Source organism: Lolium rigidum, chromosome 1, assembly GCF_022539505.1.
Source record: "Lolium rigidum isolate FL_2022 chromosome 1, APGP_CSIRO_Lrig_0.1, whole genome shotgun sequence".
Taxonomy (NCBI): domain Eukaryota; kingdom Viridiplantae; phylum Streptophyta; class Magnoliopsida; order Poales; family Poaceae; genus Lolium; species Lolium rigidum.
Window position 1 is genome coordinate 223,730,792 of NC_061508.1, and position 27,749 is coordinate 223,758,540.

General features: G+C 47.1%; 2 protein-coding genes across 2 annotated transcripts; one reads left to right on the forward strand and one right to left on the reverse strand.

The window, feature by feature from the left end:
- The first annotated feature begins 6,525 nt into the window (after positions 1 to 6,525).
- Positions 6,526 to 10,896, forward strand: LOC124683221 (probable receptor-like serine/threonine-protein kinase At5g57670). Its single transcript, XM_047217780.1, has 11 exons — positions 6,526 to 6,688; positions 6,797 to 6,888; positions 7,380 to 7,498; positions 8,477 to 8,598; positions 8,682 to 9,089; positions 9,234 to 9,488; positions 9,577 to 9,734; positions 9,896 to 9,975; positions 10,095 to 10,230; positions 10,318 to 10,467; positions 10,586 to 10,896. The coding sequence occupies exons 1-11, from the start codon at positions 6,526 to 6,528 to the stop codon at positions 10,703 to 10,705; spliced, it is 1,803 nt and encodes a 600-aa protein (XP_047073736.1). The 3' UTR covers positions 10,706 to 10,896.
- Positions 10,897 to 15,693: 4,797 nt separating this feature from the next.
- On the reverse strand, positions 15,694 to 16,780 carry LOC124683222 (zinc finger protein CONSTANS-LIKE 2-like). The gene has a single exon (XM_047217781.1). It carries the CDS (start codon positions 16,722 to 16,724, stop codon positions 15,957 to 15,959), a length of 768 nt encoding a protein of 255 aa, XP_047073737.1. The 5' UTR covers positions 16,725 to 16,780; the 3' UTR covers positions 15,694 to 15,956.
- Positions 16,781 to 27,749: the final 10,969 nt, after the last annotated feature.

Genomic DNA, 27,749 nt, shown 5'->3' on the forward strand with positions numbered 1-27,749 from the left:
CCATGGATATTACTTCCCAGGCATGATTGGGTACAGGTAGCGGTTGAAGCAAACCAGGGTAGCGAACTCGTTCTGGCTTAGCGCGCTGACAGGTTAAGCATTCTTGTACTGAGCGCTTGATAAATTTCTTCACCAACGGCCATGAAAACAATTGTTTAACGCGCCTGTACGTAACATGAAAACCTGAATGACCTCCCGACGCACTTGCATGCAATGCCAATGTGACACGAGCTTGCAAGGTTGGATGGAAAACTATCCATATGCGCCCTTTCTTGCGAATGACTCCCTCTTTGAGTACATATCCATCTACACCTTCAGGTTTTAGTGCCAATCGTTCCAGTAGCGTCTTTGCCGTAGGATCCTTCTGATATCCTTCAATCAGTTCATTAATCCACACTGGTCGAACAGAAGAGATAGCAGCAACTTGAGTATGGTGATGTGGTCTGCGAGATAGAGCATCTGCCGATGTATTATCGCTCCCCTTCCTGTATACAATAGTATACTGTAGACCTAGCATTTTGGTCAATGCTTTATGCTGCCAAGCTTTATGGAGGTGTTGGTCATTGAGATGAGCAAGTCTTCTCTGATCAGTGACGATTTTGAATTCCCCACACTAAAGATATGGGCGCCATTGATCAATTGCCAGTAGAATAGCAAAGTATTCTTTCTCATATGTCGAGAGCCCTTTTGTGCGTGGACCCAATGCTCTGCTCACAAAAGCAATGGGGTGGTCTGCTTGCAAGAGTACAACACCAATACCACTATCAGAGGCATCCGTCTCCACTACAAATTGCTTAGCAAAGTCAGGCAAACTCAACACTGGAGCATTGATGAGGGAATGCTTTAGTGTTTGAAAGGATTGTTCAGTCTCATTGGTCCAAACAAACAAAACTCCTTTGCGCAACAAGTTGGTCAGAGGTTTTGCAATAACTCCATAATTCTTCACAAATTTCCTGTAATATCCTGATAAGCCAAGGAAGCTTCAGAGTTCCTTGACAGAAGTTGGAGAAGGCCAATCTCTCATTGTTGCTATTTTGGACTGATCTGTTGATACACCTGCCGCAGAGATAACATGTCCCAGATAAGCAATACTAGGTTGGGCAAATTCACACTTAGACATTTTCACTTGCCAACCGATGCTCTTGTAGGCGCTGCAACACCAATGAAATATGCTTCAAGTGATCATCATAGATTGTACTATAGATCAGAATATCATCGAAAAATACCAACACAAATTTGCGCAAGTAATCTTCATCGTATCATTCATGGTGCTAAGAAAAGTAGCAGGCGCCTCTGTCAATCCAAAGGCCATCACAGTGAATTCAAACTGTCCATGATGAGTTGTAAATGCTGTTTTAAATTCCTCCCTTGGTGCCAGACGAATCTGGTGATATCCAGCTCGTAAATCCAGTTTAGAAAACCAACATCCTCCTGCCAACTCGTCCAACAATTCATCGATGATGGGCACTGGATATTTTCTTTTAATTGTCAGAGCATTGAGGTGTCTGTAATCCACTTCAATGAGCCATGAATTATCTTTCTTGCGCACAAGGATAATTGGAGAAGAAAAAAGCACTAGTGTTGATCCGGATGACACCACTGGCCAGCATCTCTTGGATCTGTTTCTCGATTTCGTCTTTGAGTTGAGGTGTGTATCGGTAAACTCTTTTGTTGACTGGTTGGGCTCCAGGCACAAGGGGAATAGAATGATCACACAAACGTCTGGGAGGTAAACCTACAGGTTCAACAAACACTTTCTGGAATTGTTGTATGATGGACTGCACTTCCTCTGGCAACTGTACAGTGCTCTCTGGAGATTCATGCAGCAATAACAACTCAACAATAGTACAAGCAAATTGTCCAGGCTGTTGACTCTGCAAGGTGACATGTTCTCCATTGTGATCAAAGGACATCCAACGCTCATCCCAGTCGACATTCATAGGGCTATGTGTTGCCAGCCAATCAAGACCCAATATCCCATCATAGGTTCCAAGCTTCAGAAATTTGAAATTGGCATGAAACTCATGTCCATCACAGCTCCATGGACAGTTCATGATCCCTTGATCACTCTGCATCTTGGCTCCATCAGCTACTTTAACTCTCAGAACATTCTTCGGTGTAGTGACATCTGATAGCTGCTCGACAAATTTGTCATTGAGAAACGAATGAGTACTGCCAGAGTCCACCAATAATGTCACAGCCCGCCCTTGTATTACACCAGGCAATTGAAATGTGAGAGTGCATGGGTCCTTGATTACCGTCACCGGCTGAATCAGATGGAATTCAGCGGAGGAATTGGCAGAAGACTCATGTTCATCATCAGATAAGTCAGGTTGAAAAAGATCAATGACCTCTTGTAGCACATGCAATTGGACGGTGCCACTACAGCGATGATCCCTGCTCCAGCGTTCGCCGCAGGTATAGCAAAGTCCTCGGGCACGCCTGTAATTGCGCAATGCTGACCATTTACTGTCAGTTGAATTGCCCCGTGTCTGCACTTGCTTCTGCTGAGTGTCAGATGTTGAACCGGAGGGCAAATCATTTTATGAAGAAGAGCATGTTGGAGGGGAAGGTAATGGCAACGGTCGCCTTGGTGGAGGTAACGCCAATAAGGGCGGTGGAGTCTATAGCAACATTTGCTGTCGATGAGGATGCTGGTAGTGCCTCGGTTGATCACCCACTTCTTCCTGCAACAGAGCAAGGGAATAGGCAATATCGAGATCTTTTGGCCGTTGGATAGCGACAAAAGCTCTTACAGAATGCTTTAAACCATCTACGAATCTAGTAACATAGTGCATGGTATCTAAATTTGGTTCATAAGCCGTCAATTGATCTATGAGTTCAGAAAAACTTTCTATATAAGCTGCTACGGTACTGATTTGGTGTATATGGTATAACTGGCATAACATGGATCGGTGTTGATCTCAACCAAAACGAACCACAAGCCATGAACAAAACTCTTCCCAGCTGGCCATTGCTATTTTGTGTTGCACCGATTGTAGCCAAACGTGCAACATCACCTTCGAACTTCATGGTAGCAACGGTAATCCACATCGATCGATGTGTCCCGTACAGAGCAAAGTAATCCTCGAAGCGTTGCTGCCACAACTTGGGGCACTCGCCATCGAATTTTGGGAAATCGACTTTGGGCAGCGAACGGTGTGGTGTGTGTGACTCGGTGTCTCGGTGATGTGAGGAGGAGCTATCAGGGCGACGGAAATTATGGTAAGCAACATCGGAAGGAAAAGTAGGATGGTGACTGCCTTGCTCACCTCTGACTGGAGGAGGCACATAAACACCGCTTGTGTCATGGGCCTTTCCCCGGAGTAGTTTGTCGTCGCCAAGCCCGTCCGGGCAAGCTTCGCCGTCTCGCGGCGTGAGAGGTGGCGTGGAAGCGGGCGCGAACGCTGCCGTGGACTTGGGGTCACCGCCTTCGAATCGCGCGTGGATTTCACCGATCTCATCACGGATCTCACCCAGCGCTGCCATGGTGATGTCGTGGAGATCTAGCGCCTCCCGCTTGTGACCCGCAAGCGCCGCCGCCGCCTCCGCCTTCTGCTCGTTGACGATCTTGACCATGGTGTCGAAGATCTATTGCTTGGTGAAGCCCTCTACCTCCATGGCGAGAATTCTGGTGTACTGGCGGGTGCGGTGGTGGGTGGGTGGGGGAAAATATTTCTCTAGATCGGAACGGCTCTGATACCAGATTGTTAACTCCTAGCTACCATCAGAATTCGAGCACGAGATCTATGGTAGTTCTATATAATTCTCACAGGATTCTCCACACGGATTCGATTACAAATCTCTCCTCCTCTCCCGGCCGAAGCCGCTATCAACTAGCCAAGTTTGACAGGAGGACGATGACGACTATTTATTCCCCTCTAGTTGCGTGGACCAGCCGTCAGTCTCGAAGCCGGGCTGGTGTGCACTTGGTCCTGGTGCTCTTGGGCCTTCCTCCTGGGCCGGTCACTTGGTCGCTAACAATCGGTAGTGTCTTAACCCTTTAGTTATCATATGTATATGTGTATGAGTTTAACTGTGTTCAGTACTTAATAGTTATTGTTCACAAGTGGCTTGTAATCTCACCACTAAGAGAATAGGTTACCACAAAGGCCGTCTCGCATGCAAGCAAACCCACCCTATCTGCATTATCCTAGTCCAAAAAGGCGCGCCATTTCCAGCCAAATAACGAATTCCAGTTTTTTCAATCATTCTTACAGGTAACCTAAAAACATGCAAACCATTTTTTCCCTACATAGGCGCATTCAGTCCCCGCCATGTTGCACGGAGGGCAGATTTGGCTAGAGACTATCAAACACGCCCTAAGTTTAACCTCTGCATCAAACATCTATAACACATGTTCAGTTCTGAAGTATGCACTCCGTCCGACCCATATTAATTGTCGCTAATATGAATGTATCTAGACATACTAGGGACAAGTAATATGAATTGGAGGGAGTACATAATTGAGTACATAGACATATGATGTATTTAATATGTCAAATAAATTGTTACAATTTCAATTCACAACTCCCCAAAAAAGTTGGGATAGTGTTAACGGGCTTCATCATAGCTCAATTTCAGTTAACTACTTTTTACCACATTATTTGTCCTTTTTATTTCTCAAGCTATGAGTTGAACTATGACAAAAACTTATGACATAGCAGATATATATATTGTATCAATGTGTACTGTTATTTTCAGATTTTTTATTATTATGGACTTTTAGTCTGGTGCAACGGTTGCACAAGAACCGGGGTACACGGGATTGAACTCATCGTGTCAGTCATGAAATATGGGCCGCGCACCAGATTGCTATGCAATGATCATCTCCAACTAAGTGAGAACTAAGCCAAGAAACCTCTAAAGAGTAAAGACCCTTACACACAATCAGCACTACCAAGTAATAATCACCCCTCTGCGCAGTGGAAGATTTGGCATGAAGCGCAACCCTACCAGGACCAGAATGGAGCCAAGTGTCCCATTGCCGCATGCACTAAGAGTGAGCTGATCCGATGAGAATTCGGAGACCATACCCACTGGCCACCGAAGCTTAGACCACTGCACTCGTGCCTCCCCTGACTTCACTTCCAACTGCCAAACGAGACACCAGGACGGGAGCCCTCTCTACACATGCGAGTGAGCTCTTTCTTTGCTTCCACCCTAAACAAGCATCTCTTGGCACCACCAACCAGCACTGCTGCCTCAGCCAATGGTAACCAACTGTTTGTCGTCTCCTTGTGTAACCAAATATCATAGCTCGGTTATATGAAAAAAAAAGGAAAATTCTATGGATTTGTTTGGGTTTTAGGATAAGAGAGACAGGTCTTTAAGTCCTTCAGAAATCTCATGCCTACAAAACGTTATTACACAAGATGAACATGTAAGTTCTTGTTTTTTCTTAGGACAGACTAGCTTAAGTTTGGTAATATCAACATCTATAACCCCAACATAGTTTGTCAGATTCATGTTACAATATATTTCGTACTATATTATGTTTGAGGTTGTAGATATTGACATATTTTTCATAAATTTGGTTTTGGAACGGTGGGAATAGTAAGCTAGATTATTGTGTTGTAAACACCAAATAAACAGTGGCCATGCATGCACGTGGGAATATAAAATTATGCTACATATGACAATGAGGTGCAATGTTTATCATTGGGGCATTAGTTTATTCTGTTGAAATAGGGATTTGCTAGTTCTGTCTGTGCTTAGTCAACTTCTAAATCATTTGATTTACTTTGTGATTCATGCTAGTCATCAGTTGCAACATGAGTTGCAACTGAGATTTGATGACATCATCAGTCGACCGAGAAATAGTCACACCCATTGAAATACTCTAACCGTGCAAAAAGCTTCGCCTGCACCAAAATATTGCTTACCTTTTTCTTCAGACTTCCGAAGTTGTCTTCCGTCGCTAGCGTACCAATTCAAATAAGGTCTTATCCAGTAAGAACGCTGCAAATGTAAACTTAGTAATGTGCATATTACTAGTTCTGTACTTATGCCATGCCAAAAGTTGTTGATGTAAACTCCTAAAACAGCTACGTTTAACGGTTGTTCAAAACTGAAAAAACAGTTAACTGCACCAGAAATGTCAGATCAGATCGGGTAACTGATACTGCAGGATCCGATCAGATTCAAGCGTGCACCAATGCTAGGTACTCCCAGCTCTACCCGTCTTTGTACATGCACGCATCTTCAGTCCCAAGCAACCCCAATTTTGTAAGCAAGCAATGCCACAGCAGTTGCCAAGTGCTGGTGCATGCTTCCATGGCGGTGGCCCACAGGGCATAGAGCTAGCTAATGGCCATCACTACCTCCAACTAACTAACCACCACCCTTTTCCACTACACTGCACTCCTATACCTTTCACCATGCCACGGTGCTGTCCTCCTACAAATCCCTGTCATTGTCGTGGCCGTCGTCGTCATCCTCGTCGCCATCGGTCGCAGCCCCAACCAGAGGTGCCACTAGTAGTAGTGCTGCCTAGGATCGAGGTTGGGGAGGGGGGGTATGGGCATGGACGCCATTGAGGAGTGCAACAGCGATGGAGGTCGGCACCAAGGCTCCAGGATACTGGTCGGCGTGCCCAACAACTCCCGGGGATGCTCCGAGCTGCTGTCGTGGGCGATCAGGGTCATCGCGAAGCCCAACGATTCCATCGTTGCGGTTCATGTTCTCGGTAACTGTCTGGCAACTTTGTTGAGTAATTGCTGCAGCTGCATCAGTTCTTGTTCTTGTCTTGATGATTTACTGTTGTCGCCTTTCTGTCGTGGTTTCTGGACGGCAGGAGGAAGGGGAAGGAAGAACAGGCTGCAGAAGGCGAACGCCTTCGTGATCTACATGCTTGGGGAGTTTGTGGAGACATGCGAGGCTAAACAGGTGCAGATTGATCAAATAATTAACCCAATTCAGTTTTGCAATCGTTTTGTTTGCCTCCTGTATAATATATTCATTTGTTGACACAGTGGGGGTTCAGGCACTACATTCTTTGGTGTTCAGTTATTGCATTCTTTTTGTTACCAATTTTATTTCTTTGTTGGTGTGTGCATTTGTTTTCTTCTGGTGAACACAGTGTAGTGGGAACTTGGAAGCAAAGTTGTGCTCATTGAATTTTAGTTTGGTGCCCCCTTCCTGTCAGCCTTGTCATGTCCCTTTTCAGCAGTTAGGTATATCTGGACCAAAACGCAATGATTAGTACCGTGGTCTGAGTTTATCTTCTTTCATGCTTCCTCATGTGCTTCAATGTTGCTAATTTGGGAGATTGTACTTCCATTTAAGCTTATGGAGTACTTTTGAGTTAACCTAAAACGAAAGGGCTGTAGTTTTGTAGTGCTCTGATACTAGTATGCATCCTCTGTCTTTTCTTTCAGGTCAATTTGGAGGCAAAGGTGATATGCAGCTCAAGCATTCCAAGAGCCCTGACCCGGGAAGCTGAATTTACTGATGCAAAGTTTCTAATTGTTGGAAGATCTAAGAGTACATATCACAGGTAATCCTAATAAGCTACTCAAAAGAAAAGAAAAAGGCGCAAAAATAATTAGCTACTCCTACTTCTTTGTTCATATTCAGATGCTGAACTGAACTTTCCATAAGTTTCTGGTCTTGTCACTTCAGAATGTAGTTTAAAATCTCCTCAAAACAAAAACCCTCCATTCTTTCTTTCTTTCAAGGCGTGTTAGTTTTTTTAAAGTCAAAATCGACTAACTTTGACTAAGTTTCTAGAAAACATTATCGCCATTCACCATACCAAATCAGTATGTTAGATTCATCATGAAATATGTTTGATTATTTACTATTTTAAATGTTGATAGTTTTTTCTATAAGCTTACTCAACGATATAAAAGTTTGAAATTTGAAAAGTAATAGAACACTTTTCGGGAACGAGTGAGCATTTGGTGCACATGAGCACCAGTGCTCTCAATTTTTTAAATATTATAAAAATTATGTATCTGTGTTTCAAAAAATTATCATATTTATTTCATGAATACATATATATGTTCCGAATACTCGTGAGAAGTTTCGGTAGAAGTTGCATTGTATTTTGAGCTACAGGAAAAAAACAAATTTGTGGCTACGTATAGGTACGTATATTTGTCAGAAATTTGTCTTTTTGTATAAAATATAACATATTTTTCTCCAAAATTTCTACCGTAGCTTCGAAATGTTTATATGTATGTAGTTATTTAATTTAAATTTTTTTAGAATTTAAATAATATGATTTTATAGCACCGGGAGCACTAGTGCTCATGTGCTAAAGACACTTTTCGGGAACAGAGGGACTTCTTTGTTCATGTTCAGATACTGAACTGAACTTTCTATCAGTTTACGTTCTTGTCACTTTGGTATGTAGTTTATGCAACTCAAAAGCAATAATAGATATGCTTTAATTTAGTGCAAGTACCGCAGAAATAATTTATGCTGCTACTGTTTCCCTAGACACTCAATGCTATTATTGCCGCCATTCTAGGAATCACTTTGAGGTTGCAAACTACTGCTTCATGCATGCTCCAAACAACTGCTCAGTCATTGCTGCTGGAAGGGAAGGCCTGGCAAAGAGTAGCACTAGGTTGAAGTCTCGGTCATTTGACGGTGAGAAATTCGGTACATAGATTCAGATTTCCCGATGAGCATCCATGTTAGTTCATGTACTAATTCTGAACCATAAATTACAGACAGCAGCATGTCCTCAAGTTCAACATGGAGTAGAAGATTTCCACCACTTCAGAAACTACTTAGATCAAGCTCGACACACAAGCAGGTTCCTCAATCCACGGGTGATGGCAACGATGAAGACAAGAGCTCGCCGAGGGCGGTACTCGATGGACCGGAGGAAGTGGAGCACCTGCAAGTCACTGAAGAGTGCTACAGCACATGTAGCAATGAGGTGAGTCGGCGTAGTCAGAATGGCCTCTGGAGGCGGTTATCAGACATGAAGCTCTGGCTTCCATTCCTACGGTCTGTGGATGATGAAAGCGTGAAAGGCAGCGATGTCTGCTCGACGTTTACGGAGGATCAGAAACCTGTCTGGAAGTGTTACAGCTACCAAGAGATTTCAGTAGCAACTGATGACTTCCATCCAGGTACTTATTTTCACTTTTCAGGTGTTTAATGTCCTAATTTGAAGCACTAATGATCCATACAATTTGTACGGTTTATCATCATGCAAAATACGGCCAACGGATTGATCTATAAGACTGTATCTAATTGATATTTTTGCTCCTCAGATAGCATATGCGGAAGAGGAGGCTATGCGGAAGTATACAAGGGTATACTGTCTGATGGCCAATGCATAGCAGTGAAGAGGCTGGCCAAAGGCAAGCCCAGTGAGCAGAAGGAGAAGGAGTTCCTATCAGAGCTAGGGATCCAAGGGCATGTCTGCCATCCAAACACAGCTGACCTGCTTGGCTGCTGTGTTGAGAATGGACTGTACCTAATCTTCGAGTTCTGCACAAATGGGACGCTCGCATCTGCACTGCACGGTATCAGTTTTAGCCAGTAGTGTTATTTCAGAATTGAGCTGATGATTTTGTCAGTAACAATGTGACAACAGAAGATCACATTTTTCAGGGAAGAGTGGGAAGGTCCTTGAGTGGTCTTTGAGGCAAAAGATTGCGGTAGGCGTTGCGAGGGGCTTGCAGTATCTGCACATGTTCTGCAGGCATCGGATCATCCACCGCGACATAAAGGCAGCCAATATACTTCTTGGTGATGACTTTGAACCTCAGGTAGCCCTATTTTTTCGCGTTGAACAATGATCCTTCTTCTAACCAGAGGAACAAAACAGTCGGTCTAGTAGTATCCGCTATGCAAAGAAATCTTCTGAATTCCATGATAATGACGTAAACTTGAATCAATGTGATGTGTTTTTTTCTATTCTATGAAACAGATTTCTGACTTTGGACTGGCAAAGTGGCTTCCCAAACAATGGACTCATCACTCTGTCGTACCCATAGAAGGCACATTTGGGTAAGGACTGGCAAAGTGCCATCCATCTGCAATCATGTGTAATCAACAGCCAAAATATAAAAAACAAATACGTCACGTCTAGTGAAAACCTTTAAAACATCAATGTAAATTGTGCGCAGGTATTTAGCACCAGAGTACTTCATGCACGGCATCGTCGACGAAAAAACCGATATCTTCGCTTTCGGGGTTCTTCTCCTAGAGATTGTTACCGGAAGGCGGCCCATTGACTGCTCCAAGCTGAGCCTTCTTCAGTGGGTGAGCATTGCTAGAATACATCAACACATTCAAATAAATGGATTGCCAAAGCACCGTTCACATTGTACGTTTGCTCTTGCTGTCTAGGCAAAGCCACTTCTGGAGGCTGGGCAAGCAACTGAACTTGCAGATCCTGACCTCGGCGACGAGTACGACAAGGATCAGCTGAAGAGGATGGTCGCAGTCGCGTCACGCTGCATTCTGCGGCCAGCGATGTGGCGTCCGTCCATGGCCGAGGTACCCATTCATCATCTCATACTAGCTGATATGATATGATCTGACCGACACACTATTAGTACAGACAGTACATATTTTACACTACTAAATGAAATGACAACAAATGTCCTATTTCTAGGTGCTGCATTTTCTGTCTACTGATGAGTGCCTGACGGAACCTGAGAAATGGAACATTCCAGAGGACGAAGTCGACGACATGGATGACTGCACATTATTTTCTGAATGTTGTTCTCCCTGATTTATATAGGCTATTATTTATTTTGGTGTCGATATGGCTTCTTATCGTGGTTCTGTCATGTGCTGTGCTGCCGGGTATGTCTTATGTTTTTCCCCTATGGGTTTTGGTCTTTGGAGCGCTAGATGCTTGGGATGTATTCAGGTGATTTAGGAAGGAGATTTTTGAAATGGAGTGAATTCCACTTTATACCCTGTAGTTGTGCAATTGTGACACATATTACCCCATTTAGTGGAGCTTCTACCATAATATCCTATTTAGGAGACTTTAAACATGGTTTCGTCCTAATTTAACGTTTTGCTTGTAATTGTTCGATAGGATAGGCATGCTACGTCGATGTGAAGTGACAAAATATATAAATATCGGAGGACCTGGTGGACGATTATGTCCAAACTTCTTTAATTCATATGTTCTATTCCTCACTATCGTCTTCATATTTTTGGATCTCGATCTTCACCTAACACATTGCCCAGTGGACATACATAAGAAAGCAAGGGGTCCAAAGCTTTTAAAAGGGATAATCTACACGAATTTTTACTTGGTGGGGTAATTAGTGTCATAAATGCATAACTAGAGAGTAAAAAGTGGAATTTACTCTTTTGGAAATGTATCCAATGCTGGCTAACTTTATCAGTTCAAGTGGGGTATGGATGAACAAAGGAAGTTGTTTTTGTTCAAGTGTGAATACCTGCAAGCATAACATCATAAGGAACCACTGACAGGTGGAACTAACATCTTGGTCAAAATAAAATAAGGCAACCTACAGTGAGTCACCATATAAACAAACATCCCACAGAAATAAAGAGGCATTTACCTTCACCGCGTCCTTCAACTAAAGAACCAGAGAGAAGAAGAATGATCCCAGGAATAATTCGTGATTCGGAAACTACTTGTCAAACTCACAACATGCTCATATACTTTAGCATTATTACCAGACAACAAAGTTAGCCCCAATGATCAAAACTGTCAAAAAAAACATCAATGATCAAGTCACATCTCCAAGCTCGAATTAAGAAAAAATGAGCATCGTCATGGCTCGCTATCTGTTCTTAAAAAAATGACATGGGATTTATTATCTTGGATAGAAAATTAAAACCTGAAAACTACATGTGAACTACTGCACACGCTATCTTAGAATAAATTTATCCCCTCCTTAATCTGGTTATGCAATGGCATTATGCCATTATTGCCGAAAGCTGGCATCATCAAGATAGAGAACGGCAACCAAAAGACAAAAAAAACTGGGCATAAAAAGACTGGCCGCAATGGTAATGTAGAACGATAGAGAGAGAGATATGCGGAATATGTTGGATGTTGTATTGAGCCTCTCGGATGAGTATATATAGTGGTACAGACTTGGAGGCTAAGATAGCTCTCCTAGAGATATGGTAGGTAGAGATTACAAATCCTAAACTACCAAATATACATATACCAAATATATCTCTAACACTCCCCCGCAGTCGTAGCGGTAGTGACGTGAATAACAGTAGCGTCGCAGACGGTCAGACTGGAGAGAAACCGAAGGTATGAACCAACGGGCTGACACTCCCCCCCCCCGCAGTCGTAGCGGGAGCGTCGTGGACGATGTCGCGTCGCGGATGCTTGGACTGTAGAGGAAGCCGAGGTGCTCGTGCGAGGTGGTAGCCCTTGTGCCGATGTCGAGGTAGCCGAGAGCGTGGGTGCTGCAACCTTGGTCGAGGGAGCCGCGTGAGGGATTGCCGTGGTCGATGTCGTGGCCGGGTGCCGGTGTCGATGTAGCCGCAGGCGAGGTGGTGTGCGAGGAGAGTGACGGAGACGCGCCGAGGCAGTCGTGGAGATGGTCGATGCCGAAGTCGATGCAGTCTGGGCCGTCGAGGACGAAGTGCAACCATGGTTTTGCCAGAACCAGGCGCACGTCGGGGACGAAGGCATACTCTGGTTTTGCCAGAACCGAGTACGCATAGAAGAACACGGCGGTGACGCGTCGAAGCAGTCGTAGAAGCGATGCCGATGAAGACGTCATCGAAGCCGATGAAGACGAGGCGCCGGTCCGAGCTTGCCAGGCCCGGGGACGCGTCGGGGATGAAGGCACGTATCGGTGTTGTCAGTACCGGGCGTGCGGGGGTAGGGAACATTACAAAGTGCGCGCCATGTCGGAGTAGACTAGTAGAGGAGGTCTCGACGACGGGTGTCGGAGTAGAGGAGCAGGTGGTGTAGTCGGGGAAGAGGCGAGTCTCGACGACGGGTGTCGGAGTAGAGAAGCAGGTGATGTAGTCGGGGAAGAGGCGGGGACGCTGGCGGCAAAGCTGTAGTGTACGAAGACGTAGAAGGCGGCTAACCCAGCGGTGACCAGGGGTGGTCATGCCGGACGCCTAGACGGGCGTTGCGGTGATCGGCGAGCCCGGCCGCGACTCGAAGTGGTTGGCGAGCCCGGCGGCGACCCGAGGTGGAGGCGCGGCGGCGGTACACGAAGTAGGCGAGGAAGACCCGGCGGCGTGACGAAGACCATGCGCCGACGGAGGCGACCCGCGCCGGCGGGGCGGCGCCGTGGTGGCCCTCGGACGTCCTCGGACGTCGATGCGCGGGGCGGCGAAGGTGACCGCGTGCGGCGACGCCACGGCTCGAGGGGCCGGCATAGCCGCAGGGCGCGAGCCTGGTGCAGCGGCGGGATGCCACCGGCCGACGTACGCGCCTCAGAAGGCGCGTCGTTGGCTAGCAGCGTGGACCAAAGGCGGCGGCGCTGCGGCCCGAAGGGGCGACGCAACGGCAACCTGTAGCTCGATCAGTGGTAGGCGCGTGCTCGGGGACGTGCTTCGCGGAGACGTGCGCGCTATCGGTTGATCAGACCGATGGCAGCGTCGTACGCGCCATGGCGTGGACGACGCATAGATCGGAGTCGATGGCGGCGTTATCGATGTAGTCCCGGTGATGACGGCGAAGATGAACCGGCGATGGAGACCGTGCGTGCGAAGCGCACTCGCCGCATCGCACGTAGGGGCGCCCGTGGTGCGGCGCGTGCGGCTGTGCCGTGTGGTTGATGGCCGGTGCAGGTCGATGCCATTGTTGGAGTAGAGGCGCAAGTGGACGACGGCGATGGGCGACTCAATCCGATCTATGATCGGTAAACAAAAAAAAAACGCCGGTCGAGCGACCGGCGACGCAAAAAGAAAACCAATCTACGGATTGGAAAAAAAAGACTCGAGGGCAGCGGATCAACGGATCGGCGAACGAACCCTCATACGGGTTGCGCCGCCCCCGGAGTAGATCATGGAGATCGACCTCCCGGGGGCGGCGCGGCGCGGAAACTTTGCGGCGGCTAGGTCAAGGAGCGTGCCCGCTCTGATACCATGTAGAACGATAGAGAGAGAGATATGTGGAATATGTTGGATGTTGTATGGCGGACGCTAGGCGTCGGTCGCCCGATTCTGGGTGGGAAAATCGGTCGCACGTGCACCGTTGGATGAAAAGGTGCCTTCGTTGGATGACCAGAACGAGAAACGTCGCTATCACATGCAATTCGGACAGGCAAAACGTCGCTTTCCACATGCATTTGGGACCAGCTAACCTCACGCATCTATCTGGCTCTGTAACACATTGCTTTCAGGCAACCACAGACAAGCATCCGCTTAATCATACAATTCTTTGTAGAAAAAAACCGTTCACAACAAAATAGACCAAAACAAATAAAATTTTGTTGTAGTTATTAGCAACAATAATCACCAACCAAAAACAACAAAATATTGGCTATTTACAACAATAATCAGCAACAAAAACAACAACAAAATTAGATATTCACAATAATAATCAATAACAAATCCAACAAACTATTATCTATTTACAACAATAATCAAGAACAAAGTCCAACAAAAATTCTTGATATTTACAACAATAATCAAGAGCGGAATTATTGGGTATTTACAACAATGGTGGACAAAAAAATCAAACAAAAATACTAGACATTTACAAAAATAATCAACACCAAAAATGTTGGCTATTTACAACAATACTAAGCAAGAATTCCTACATTTTTTTTTTGGCTATTTACAACAATTCCAGCAATTGGGAAGAGAGTAGAGCAAACCGGTGGGTGTCGCTTGATTCAGAACTTGAGCTTGGGCAGGGAAGGCTCAAGACGGCAGCAGGGACCTGACGAGGGAGTCTTGCGGCACCACCGTCGAGGAGATGGCCGATAGCTTGCAATATTAGCCCTCTACGGCGGCTCCCGAGCACGGATGTGCGGGAGGGCGCGGCGGCGCAACGCCGTCGACGAGCGCCGAGGTACAGGAGGGCGGCGGAGAAACGCCGGAGACGAACACGAAGGTACGGGAGGGCGGCGGAGCAAAGCCGGCGACGAGCTCAAAGGTGTGGGATGGCGGCCGTGATGCACATGAGGAGAAAATTCATGGAGGCTACTACTGCCTGGGACGCGTCGTTGGTGGGCACTGGGCAGGATAAGGGAAGAAGATAAGAGAAGGAAGGAACGTTGGTGGGCCCAGGGGTGCTGCAGCCTTGACACACACGGTCACACGCGGCCAGCACATGACGACCGATTTGGAGCGACGTATCGGTCGCCGGATTTCAAGCATTTTCCATGTTGTATTGAGCCTCTCGGATGAGTATATATAGTGGTACAGACTTGGAGGCTAAGATAGCTCTCCTAGAGATATTGTAGGTAGAGATTACAAATCCTAAACTACCAAATATACATATACCAAATATATCTCTAACAGGTAACACATCATGAACAGCGGTGTGGTTTACCAAATTTATTTATCTTAACAAAGAAAATCAACAAGAAGCTAATTTTTTTTTGATAAGGGTCGTTTTATTACTTAAGAGTTTTAAGCCATTACAGCCGACCTCTGCATATCTAAGATCTATACACAGCCGTTGTTTAGTCTTGACACCAAATTAAAAGGCGAGATTACATATCATATTGAGAAATTGTAAAGACGCCTAAACTGGAGGAGCTTCGATCCTTAGATGCGGAAGTAAATTAACTAATCGCCTAATGCAAATAAAAATTACATTCCATCCATCGAAAACCCGCATCATCAGTTAAAAATAGCGATGGCGGATTTTCACGATGGCACGACACGAACATGAACACGACAGCGCATCAATTGGCGCCACTAGGATTGCAGCATGGCATGGCATCTGCCCTTTGCTGAATTGTGTTTCAAGCTGAGCAGACGCCATTGCCACGATTGATCGAGCACCATAACCGTTCCCTAAAAGGTCCCACGGCTTTGTTCGCCGATGTTTCCAGAGCTTTCTAGAAATTTGGCACGACTCCGTAGGACGGGCCGTCGAACACAACGCTGTCGTCGGAGAAGGAGAGCCAGAATTTGGCCCCCTCGGCGGCGGCGCTCGTGTTGTCGTCGTCTGAGCCGGCGGCGCGCTTGACGAAGCGGCCCTTGATCCTTGGCCGCGCCTCGGCGTACGCCTTGCGGGAGGCGTACCGGATGGTCTTCTGGAACTTGCGGTTCTTGCGCTTCTCGCGGTACCGCCTGACCCTCTCCCGTCTGTCCGCCGCTGCCGCCGCCGCCGCGACCACGGCGGACTCCAACGGCGAAGACCAGGTAGAGGCATCAACGGCGATGCCGGGCTGCAGCCACAACGGTGCGGCGGCCCCGTGAATGGGCATGCCATCCGACAGACTCCCACCGGCGGCGCCGGTAGCCATGAGGTCAACGTCGGAGAGAAGGTGAAAAAGGCTCGTCTCGGCACCGCTGCAGTTACTGAAGCTGGACGAGCTGCTGTTGGGGCTGCCCTGCCCCAGCCCCTGCCCCGGCCAGGACGACACCCCTTCATCATCAGCCGCAAAGAGGTCGTACACGCCGGAGGTCGCCACCATGGCGGCCGCAAGCGGCACGCGCTCGTGGCGGGAAGACAGAGGGTTCGCCGTGTGGATAGCCGCGTCGCAGGGTGCGCAGAGGGCCGCCGCGTCCGCCGGACAGTACACCGCCGCCGTGCCGCCGCAGACCGCGCAGGCTGCGGCGCCACTGCCGTTCGGGCTCGTGCTGCTGCCTTCGCTTCCCATCTCTGTTTAGTTGCCTTCCGCTACTCTGCTGACAATGAGCTTCTTGCTTTGATTGGTTAATGTAATCGAGTGTGACTGGGAAATGCAAGTGAGCTGCTGAGCTGTATAAATAACGAGGTGAGGAGGAGAAGGGAGCTTGGAGAGGGTGGAGTTGGTGAAGCGCTTGAGAGGACACGTGGAAGTCTACTGGCCCTGTAAACTTTGCCCCTGCTTAGTGAGTGCAGTTTAGCAAGAATTGGTAGGTGTACTATGGTGGTAGGCACCCTTGTTCTCTTCCCAACCAAACTTTCTTCTAGCTAGTCTAGTTAGGGTGTGTTTGATTTATACTAGGGTTGGATTTTCCATATTAGATATTTTAGTTAACGCTGTAAACTAAAATGGACTATATTTTGAAATCCACATGTTGAGAGTCTAGCCAATAGCCCGTAGTTGTTGGCATCACCAAAGCATATGGAACTCAGAGGGAGTGGGGGCTCGCTTTTCCCCCTTCCCTTTCTCTATCCTCCTCCTTTCTTCTTGAGAGCTTCCTTCTCCTCTTCGGCGGCTTTGCCGACCGGAGACGACGGGGGAGAGGAGGTTGGCCTCCTATCTATAGCTGCAGAAGTAGGTCTAGTCTAGGTTTAGTTTTTTTACCATGTGGAGAATGGCGAGATGCCCATGGGGATATGGCTGCCAAAGCGTGTGCGAGCTGCTTCTGGTGGTTCCTGGCGGTGGCGTGGCTGCTCGTGGCGCCCTGATGGAGGGAGCCAGAGGCGGGCGGCGGCACGGCTGCTACATACGAGTCAATAAAGGTCAATTGGAGCTCTCCATATCGAGCCGAAGCGATTGATTTCTTCTCTTCTTTGGGCTACCGCAGTGGTGGGGAAGAAGGGGGTGCCGATCTACTGTTGGCTTTTGCAGATCTACATAGCGGGAAGAACTGTAGGAATCTGCAGCAATCTTCAGTAGCAACGCTGCGAAGCTCATCAAGAGGTGACATATGCTGGCGTTCCTGCCTTGCCCCTGCTCACTATAGTCGAAAGGCGACTCTTCTTCAGGTGTTCAACCTCCATATGGAGGCTTTTCTCGTTTGCCAAGCGCCGGAGCTCGCCGTTACTTCGCATCCAAGTGGTTAGTCCCCCGAGGTGTAGGGAATTGGTAATGCATTGGCAATTATAACACCACAAGCAACTTCCTCTCGGACCTCGGCGAGGCCTGTGCCTTGAGGTCGCCGGCGTGCAGCGGTGGAGGAGCCCAGGCACCTGATTGCTGACAACTATTTTATGCTAGGGTCCTTTTTGCAATTTTGGAGACCTTATCTTCAAATAGTAGGTTTTTCAGGGAAATATAAAGCTCTAGGGTCTCCTGGTAATTTTGTTCCTGCCGCATTTTAATGAAGCTTCAGGGCCTCTCGGGGCCGCTTTCCATTAAAAAATGGAACTTCGAGATTGACGGTCGACTTGAGTCAAAACCTCAAAAGTAAAATTTCCATGTGAACTAGAATGTCCATTAGAAACCTCAAATTATGCGATTAGCGATCGTAGGCTTGTGGCTTTATGAGTAGTGAAGTAGCGTAATATTTCTACCGATCAGTTAACTCTAGGTTTTTGTGAGGACTACTAATATGTGTTGAATACTAGTAGCTACTATAGGAAGTGGGCCTAATTCGTTTGGTAGGTGATCTGCATCCCTAGCATATGCTGCCATTACTGAAATCGTTGAGGGAGACCAATGCCAATCCATGGTACAAGCCGGGACACGTTTGGCCCTTTTCCCGCCCCCAGCTAGCTATTCGTCTAATTCAAATCGTGCACTCACCTTTGCTTGGCCTTGTTTTGATTACACATTTCTGCTCCTACAACAAATACAACTTTGACTTTGTATTTTTTTTGTTGCATTTAAATCATAGGAGAACTATGGTGTAGATAACCATTAACTCACGCAATGGAAAATGTTGTGGCTATCTCAATATATCTAGTTTGGCTTTCTATCGTTGGCATTGACTTTCGTATGTATAAAAAGCTCTCTTTAGTTTTATATTGACTTGCCTAACTATGTTTTGCTTTGTGCAAATTAATAGACGAATTAATCATCATTTGTTAGTACATCAAAAACAACATATATTGAACATTGCCAATTAAAAAAAAAGTGTAGTAATTTGTAAACGAAAACATGGGACATGGAGTCCCCCTGGGTAGAAATCCTAGTGGGCGTATCGTAGTTGTCCGTGATTAGCTTACAGTAGACTGCCCAAGGGAGCTGTCCGTGATGTGCTTGGTCTGTGCCGACTTGGGACCCACCCGGCCTATGCAGGAGCAGAAAATGATTTTGATGATGATATGGCGTCTTCAGTGGTGCGGCCGTTATGGTGGCGGGATCCACGAGCTTTTGGCTCCGTTGAATTCAACGTGTAGGTGCAGAATAGTATGCCTGCCACTGCCAGAGTGGTGTACTACAGGCGAGACGCATGCTGGCTCGCTTGCTAGCTTGTCGCATTGTCAAGTTTACTGTCGCCAAGCGGAAAAGTCAGTTTTCTTTCTATAAACGCGGTTTTAATTCTGTAGCAACCATTTTTCCACTCCTTCCCGGCGTAAAAGCATCTCCAACAGACACGCCATATAGACCGCGCGCTATATAATACGCTGATATACATCAAGCGTTCCTCCAGTAGGCTTTATATACGCGCGCGGCGCTGCAAATTTTTTGGGGCGCGGGCGTTTTGCCCTATCTTGGACGCTATACTTTGGGCTTCGGCTGCAGCGCGCGGCATCGCTCGACGCACGCGCGAAGAAAACCCACCCCGAAACCCCCCCCCGCATCGCTGCCCCACCGCCCAATCCTCGCCTCTGCGCGGCCGCCGGTGCAATTCCAACGATGGACGCGACCTCCAGCACCCTACCGACCCCTCCCTACTACATTCCACCTACAACCGCCGCCTCCGTCGTGGCGCCACCCCATGCGCCAAACCCTAGAAGTGGCGCCGACGCCGGGGACACCACGGCCCAAGCTCTCTTCGTCCCGCCGCGCCCGACGCTGCACACAAGTGCCGCCGCCGCGACATGCATGGCGGGCATGGGAGGCATGCCCGTCATGGCTGGCATGGGAGGACCAACCTATGGAGGAGTCTTCGGAGGGACCATGGGAGCATCGGTGAGTGGTGTGTATGGAGTCATGGGAGCACCATCGGGAGGATTCGTGGCCTCTATGGATCCTACTCTTCCTCCATCAAGCCAAGGTGTCGATGAAGAAGAAGCAAAAGATGGCGATGATTTGAAAAATGCGGAAGTGTGAGATTCTATCTTGCATTTGTGTCCATTTGAACTATATGTTGTGTGTGGTTGTTGAACTACGTCATGTTGTGTGTGGTTCTTGAACTATATGTTGTGTGTATTGCACTTTGTGTCCATTTGAACTATGGTAGATCATTTAGTTGATGATTCATGTGAGTATTTGATCTTGTTGCATGCATAGTAGTGTGTCAAAGTTCTTTTCCGTCGTCGCGCAAGCTATATTTTGGAGCGCCCGATGGAGGATCTTTTTTGCGCCCACACTCGCGCTGCAATTTAATGCCTCCGTAGAGGAAAACATCTCGCAGCGCGTGCTATACTTTTTGAACGCGGGCGCAGCGACTTTTACAGCATCAAAATATGGCGCGGCCATTGGAGATACTCTAACCGCCATCATTAACAGGCCACCACAAACTGACATATTGCGTCTGTCACTGCCTGTGCGGCCTAATATGGAGGTCCAGCGACAAACCGCAGATAGATATGTCCGTTTTGGAACAAACCCAAGTCAAATGTTGGATGGATTTATAGTCTACGCGTCGTGCGAGCACTTGTCCGCTCCAGGCCCGACAGGCAGGCAACTACACTTCTACCTCCCCGCTCTATTTCAACCGCCACCCGCACCATTGTCCTAGTGTCATCCATGGAGACCATGGTACCCCCACCACTAACCCCGCCACCGCCTTGCCCGAAACCATACCCCTCGTCATGGCCACATTTCCCGCCACCGTCGTGGCCACAGATGTTGCCGCTGCCAGTTGTGGTAGCGGTCGCCCAAAAAAGGCCGTCGTTCCCGGTTCGGTTAAGCCAGAGAAGGAGCTCACGTCGAAAGAGAGGGAAGCAGAGTCGAGGAAGCAAGTTGGCCGCAAAGGCAACGTGAAGACCAAGCTCTCCGCTGCCGCGACAGCCCAAGAAAGGGCGGAAGCCTTGGCATACGTTGCCTAAGTTCAGGCCAGCGCTAACGCAGAGGCCATGGCCGCCCAACCAGTGCTTCTGGTCAATGGTGAGATGCTGGCCAACGCACTGGCTACGCGTTGCGCCTCGTCTGCAGATAAGCCCCCGCGCTTGTAAGGCCAGGCTGGTAAGAGCATCTCCAGTCGCGTCCCCCAAAACGACCAGCCCCAAAGGTATCTGGAGCGCGTCAGACATTTTTTCGTTCCCAGTCGCGCGCCCCAAAGGCCCTTTCCGTCCGGCGCGGCCCAATACATTGTCCGGCGTCCCGAGTCCGCCCCCGGTCTACAGGGGAGCGCACCAGACACAATGAGAAGTGAGGCGAAGAGTGGTGGGACAGACGCGTCAGCGACACACGAACGGACGCTCAACCATCGCATATCTAGCGACGGTGCAGTTGCCGAGAAGGGGAAATTTCGTAGTGGCAACCGCGTCGTTCGACGCACGAACCACCGAAATGGAGCGCGAACTCCGCGGAAGAGCAACCGCAACTCTATTTGATATTTGTGTCGCCACTCATCCGAGCTCAATAAGAGCCCTATGTATGCGCTTTCTGATCTACAACCGGCCGGCGCCATTCATCGCTCATCTCCTCTCTCACCATGAGCAACCTCTCTCTGCCATCGGACACCGACAGCGAGGGGAAGCCGCCGGGATGGCACCATTGGTGGGACAGAGTTGCAATGCCTAGCAGCTCTAGTTCCCCGCCGACGGACAGCCATGAGAAGGATTGGGAGGCCAACGACGGCCATGAGAAGGATGAGGAGGACGAAGAGGCTAAGGAGGCGGCGGCGGCAAAGAAGGAGGCAGTGCCCGGCGAAGGCGAAGGCGCAGCCGGCGAGCACCGTCGATGACGAGGGGGGCATAAGTTCCTCCGATGCGTCGAAAGGCACCGGCCCTTCGGAAGAGGTGACGAACAGGAAGCGCCTCCGTGAGGACGACGAGGTGGGACCATCGAAGAAGAAGTAGCTTAAAAAATTAATTATTTTTTTCGAAGTTTTATATGTAATTTGTTTATGTTGCACTAATTTGAAAATTAGTTCATATTTTTCGAAGTCTTGACCGTACCTTCAAATTTCTTCTCTCTATTGAATTAAATATGCAAAAAATAGATAATACATTATTTAATGTTTGGGGCTGTGTCCGGGGGGCACGGCTGGGGAGCGATGTCCCCCAAACGCGGCACGAAGAAAACACGTCCCCAAATGTTTGATCCGGCGTTTTGGATCGTTTTGGGGGACACGGTTGGAAATGCTCTAAGGTAGTATGAAACGGAGGAGTACATGGTGTCGAGAGAAAAAAAAAAAGAGCCGCCGCATGTTGGTGTTGCTCGTTGAACTAACGAACGAAAAGGCCGCATATAGCACTAGGTACGTGTTGACATCCATCATTGCCCTCATCGTGCACTGAACTGATCTACCTATGGCCTAATCAGCGAGCGCCACAGTCGGCGCGTTGACATGTTCATCCGCAGAAACAAGCACGGCTTCATCGTGCACGCGGGACGCGTGTCCTTCTGGAAACTTCGGAAAGTAGCTACTGTAGCTTCCAAGTGCGATGAACAGCCGAGGGCGCTGTGGAGAGCGGCGCCGGCCAGAGCAGGGCCAGGTCAGACTGCACTGCACGCCCCCGCTAGCGACGCTGACGTGGGCGGCACGCACTAGTTACTTTACTGCTCCTGATGAGGTTGCTGATTGCACGATAAGCTTGGTTTGGTCGACAGAACGAGCCGACCACGACTAGATTTTTCATTTCTTTGTGGGAGCGAAAAGTCTATGGCTCAAAGTGACGGCTCCTGCGTTTGGATTTGGAGGCTGCGAATGTAGCCATGGCAGGGCTGGATTGGTTGACGCTGTCGTTTCCCTCGTCTTCTTTTTTAATTAGTAACAAGAAATCGGTTAACACAGGCTCTACTCCAAGAAACCAATGTTGTTGTTTTATAATCATCACAAAATAAAACAATTGTTGCTACATCGGTTGTTAAATAGCGCATGGTGGCAGCAAATCAAAATTGACCACCTTGTCCAGTTGCGGACACGAGGAGAAACTGGATGCCTGCACCGATATTTATTTATCAAATGCATAGTATAAGGTATTTCGATTTGAAATTTTGCACGTACGTAGATCACCACATTGTATACATCAAGATTTGTTTTCATTTTTTTTTTTTGATACTTCAAAATATCATTTTCGTCGGAAAAAAATGAGCTATTTGTAGCTCGAGCTACAAATACCCACCCTTCAAAATACTTAGCTATAGCTCCATCTATCCATACCTAGGTGGTTGGGATGACACAAACTTATCATTTCCATTGCTGGTGCCCTAAGTAGCCAACTGATTCACGACATTGTAATAAAATACATATGTTCAGAGTTAGTATATATATTGCTAGGGTTTGGTAACTCTATTTTTTTTTTTTTTTTTTTTTGCACAAAGGAGGGGTCTAGAGGACCCCAGAGGATTCATTCCAAACGTGGCAGGTACAAATTACATTGAGGCCCTTTTACATCACTCGTACTGAGAAACCCAGAATTTGAAGGAAGGACCTCAAAATATGCAAATACCACCCTAGAACTAAAGAAATAAAAGCAATCGAGTCCTGGGTAGCCTCCGCCACCGGACGCCGGCGTCCTCAAGATATCTCCGTCGAGGAACAGGGCGCAAGTGCCCGAACACCCGATTCCGGCGTCAGTCCATCGCCGCCAGACACCTGGAGACCACCGGGGACGAACCACTTGGTGGTCACAAGGCGCCGAGCTCCAGCAGCGAGAACGAGGAAGAGCCTCCATCCTGGAGGTTGTTGAAGATTGGCCATGGATAGCCGAGGCATATATGCCCCTAGCTTGGATGCGCACGACGATGACGATCCGCCGCCACCGAAACAGGAACCGCCCGAAGAAGAACGAAGCCTCCCTCTTCCACCTCCCTCGCCACCACGGTAGGACGGAGGCTGAGAAGAGCTGCAGCCTTCCCCTCCCGGACCATCCCCGTAAAGAACACCATCGGCCTTATTAAAGGAGACGATGCTCCTCTTCCCCACGAGCAGCTCCGGCCACTGGAGCAACCACACGGCGAAGAGGAAGCCTACCTGGTGCCAGATCTGGCCGAACAGATCGAGCACCTCGCTCCAAGCAACTGGCATCACGCCAAGATCCACTAGGGTAAACCAGAAAACTAGAAGAGGAGAGGACCTAGACTAAACCTAGACTACGCCGGCGCACCACCTCCACCGTCTCCGGCCGGCTAATCCGGCGGAGAGGCTTCGGATCGGCCCGGAGAAGAGAAGGGCTCGACCAGTTACTGTAGAGGGCTGAGAGCAGATGGGGGGTGGGAGTGATGCAAAGCTTGTTCCCGGGTTTGGTAACTCTAGGCTTCCACATTTCCATGAAAGCTTCATCTACGTCATATTCACTTTGATCCTATCATATTTTTTCAAATATCATTGATTAAAAGCATCAAGGTAGAATTCAAGCCTCACCAAATATGTGATTGATATATTCTTGGGGTGGAATTAGGCAACTCTCGGTACCTTTTGTGCATCATTAGAAGCAAATGAATTCAGGGGATTCATAGCCAACACACATCTAAGCAACTCCATATTATCCTCATCAAACCGAATGGCAAACTCTTGAATAAGTTGATCACATACAACAAGACACAATTATCTTCTAAAAATATCATCATTTATTTGTATTTTCTAATAGAGATGTGATCTTCCATGAGCCACATAGTTATCCTAAGGTGAACGAACTTCATTGCCATGTTTCCTGCAAAACAGTGTCAGCTCTACACGAAATCCAACCCATCCATGAGACCTCATATGTTGAAATCTATCTTTTTTGCAATCCAACAAGTGAAATTGAATTAACAATATATTGATCCCTTTTTGAAAATATTGAGACAAATAATTTGTGTAGCAAAAAAATAAGCATCAACTCAAAATTGAAAACAAAGGCAAATGATTCAAATGCTCCATTTACTCCATGTATTCTTATCCACTAGCTCTTTTGTGAAGGATCTTGTCCGATGCTTACGATTACTCAAAGGATTGTGGGGTGCATATCAACAATATTCAGAATGCGCTTGTTTTGGAAGCACTTGAAATGGGTGAAACTAAGACTAGAAGTGGATTATATCAAGAAATGCGCTTGTTTTAACCCATTGATACTCGATGGATTTCTCATGCTTTATATTCCTTTTCCATGTCAAATAAAACCAACTAAAGTTCATGTCCAAAGCAGTGGATATAATATGCTGATGGTGAGTCATTCATGATCAGTGTTTCCAACCCCTTAATAATGGAGTGTTGGGTGCAAAGGCAATGGAGTTAGAGAGGAAACAAGCCAGTGTGGGGAGTATAGGAAGGGGCGAGAGAGGGAAGCAATGTGTCGGCCGACATGTACGACTGAAAACTGCATATGAAGAATCGATATGAAAAGGAGACAAATTAAGCCACATCTAAACTTTATATTAGGGGTAGTAAAAAAACCTAGAGTTATCGGTGAGCCATGGCCCAACTGGCCCACCCACTATGTCCATACATGATATTGTCTATGGGAGTGTGGTCAAATTTGTACAATTTTAGGTAATCGATATGGGTATGCAATATAAATTTATCCATGGTAGTGAATGAGGGAAAAATTATAGGCCTGTTTTGTTCAAACAGTAAATGTACAAAAACATATGGATAGGAAATTTCCCTACGGCGGCACTATTCAACCATTTGGTTCAAAAGATTGGAGCAAATGAAAAACAAGGTAACATTTATTTAATCTTACCTTGAAAGAAAAAAATGCAGGAAGTTATATTTCACTTGGACCTCCTTTTGAAATTCCTAGCCACAAAAATTAAGCAAAGTCATTAGTGTTGTAATATTATCCTAAGTGTACCTTCTATCATGTGGTTTAACTTCGAATTGACCATTTTCATTAGGGTTGATATCTTTCTGTATTCATGTAAACCAATCAGCCCGAGTTTTTCAAAGTTCATGGGGTTTCCATCATCATGCTTTGTACATATAATAATATAGTTTATGTCTTTGGCATCCTACAAACTAACAACCCTCGGTTGCTGAACTATGAAGGCGTGGTGTGGATACAAGACTCTCATTTCTCCTTTCTCTTTCTCTCTCCTTCCCATGCCCTTGTCAATGGCAAGGGTGTAGATGATGGTACCAATGTTCGAGATCAATGGTCTTATTTTTTTCACTTTGAAGAAATTATTAGTAACTACATTTTTATCTTGGGCTAGCTGGGGCAGAGCCACCCCCCCCGCCTCGACTTCATAATAGCTTCACCATTGATGACTAAAACAGTCCAACATTAATTGTGTACTATTGTGATTAATAAGATAGACAAATGCTGACTGGAGGACATATGTATTCACCAGATTGGTGCACTCACTAGATATATCGGCACCGTTAGGATACCGTAGAGGACCTCCTGGCTATCGGCACCCCTGCTCATGTACCATTACCCTTCGACGCCTCATTTGTAGCCCTGTGAGTTCTTGAAGATCCAATATTTATGGATGAACTCCTCAATGCCATAGCTGACCACCAAGACGTCATGGTTGAGGGTGGTGTTTCCCGACCCATAGTACATGTCAATGTTTGTGTACCTAAAGGCAATGTAAATGTCCGTGACCATGGTGATGGGCTAGACCACTACCGCCACCATCAATGCCTTCTTGTCACACTATGGAATCCATTTGAACCTATATATGGAAGCATAATGGGCAAAATCTGTGCACTTGTTGTGGCACCGATGCTTTCCAATCATAGTACAGGTAAGCCCTCCCCGTCGCAATATTGTATTCCATGATGAATTCCAATGCCTTCCATGAGGAGAGGCCTCCGCAACCACAGTTGGTTGTGTTGTTGAAAGTGCATCTAGCCTCTAAGTGTGTTTTTGGAATTTAATGATAATCTCTATGGTCTAATATTTTCATTGAGCTATATATGAAGGGATTATTCATAGTGAAAGCTTGAAGACCATGTTCTGGTTCAAGGTTAGATGCAATGAAGATAATGTTATGGATTGTGGTTTGGCATCAAGATTATTGATTTGAAGTGATAAACATGATATTATCAATAAGAATGTGAATATGTAGCCAAAAATTGAGTTCCTACACTACCTTAGCAAGCACCCCTATAATGTGTAGTTCTTGGTTCCTTGCATGCCGCCTGGGCGGCGATCCATCATGATGTTGATAATGTATATTTCGTGGTAGTTTTTTTTATAAAAGGCATGAGCTGCCCGACTTTAAATTAATAAAGCCCTCAGGTTTAGAACAACGAGTACAAACATGATGTGGCATACAGCTTAGCCAAATAGAGTAGCAAGGGTCGTCCTCCCCGAAAACAAGCCAAAGACGAAGCCACGCGGAGCTGGGAGATGCTCAACCATCAGGCGCCCGGCTTGCAGCGTGAAGAAGCTTGAGCTCGTGTGCCTTTCCCCTTAGCCATCCGCGATCCAGCGGTCTTGATAGCGGAAGCCAAAGCTGCAGAAAAAGCATGGTTTTGAAGATAACATCAGCAGGATGACTCATGACCCTAGATTCAATAGTCAGCTTATTACGAAGTAGCCATAAAGCCCACGACTGAGCGATAAACCGAATCCAAACCATCCATCTAAATCTACCCGAGAAACTAGCCAGAATCGCAAAGAATTATGCAAAAATTTCCGGGCACCAACTGCACCCTAGCAGTTGTCGCAGCACGCTCGACGCGAATCTAGCCGGTGAACACGAAAAGAAGATGTGAGTCGCGACCTCTTCCACATTGCAAAGGGCGCAATGCCCATTACC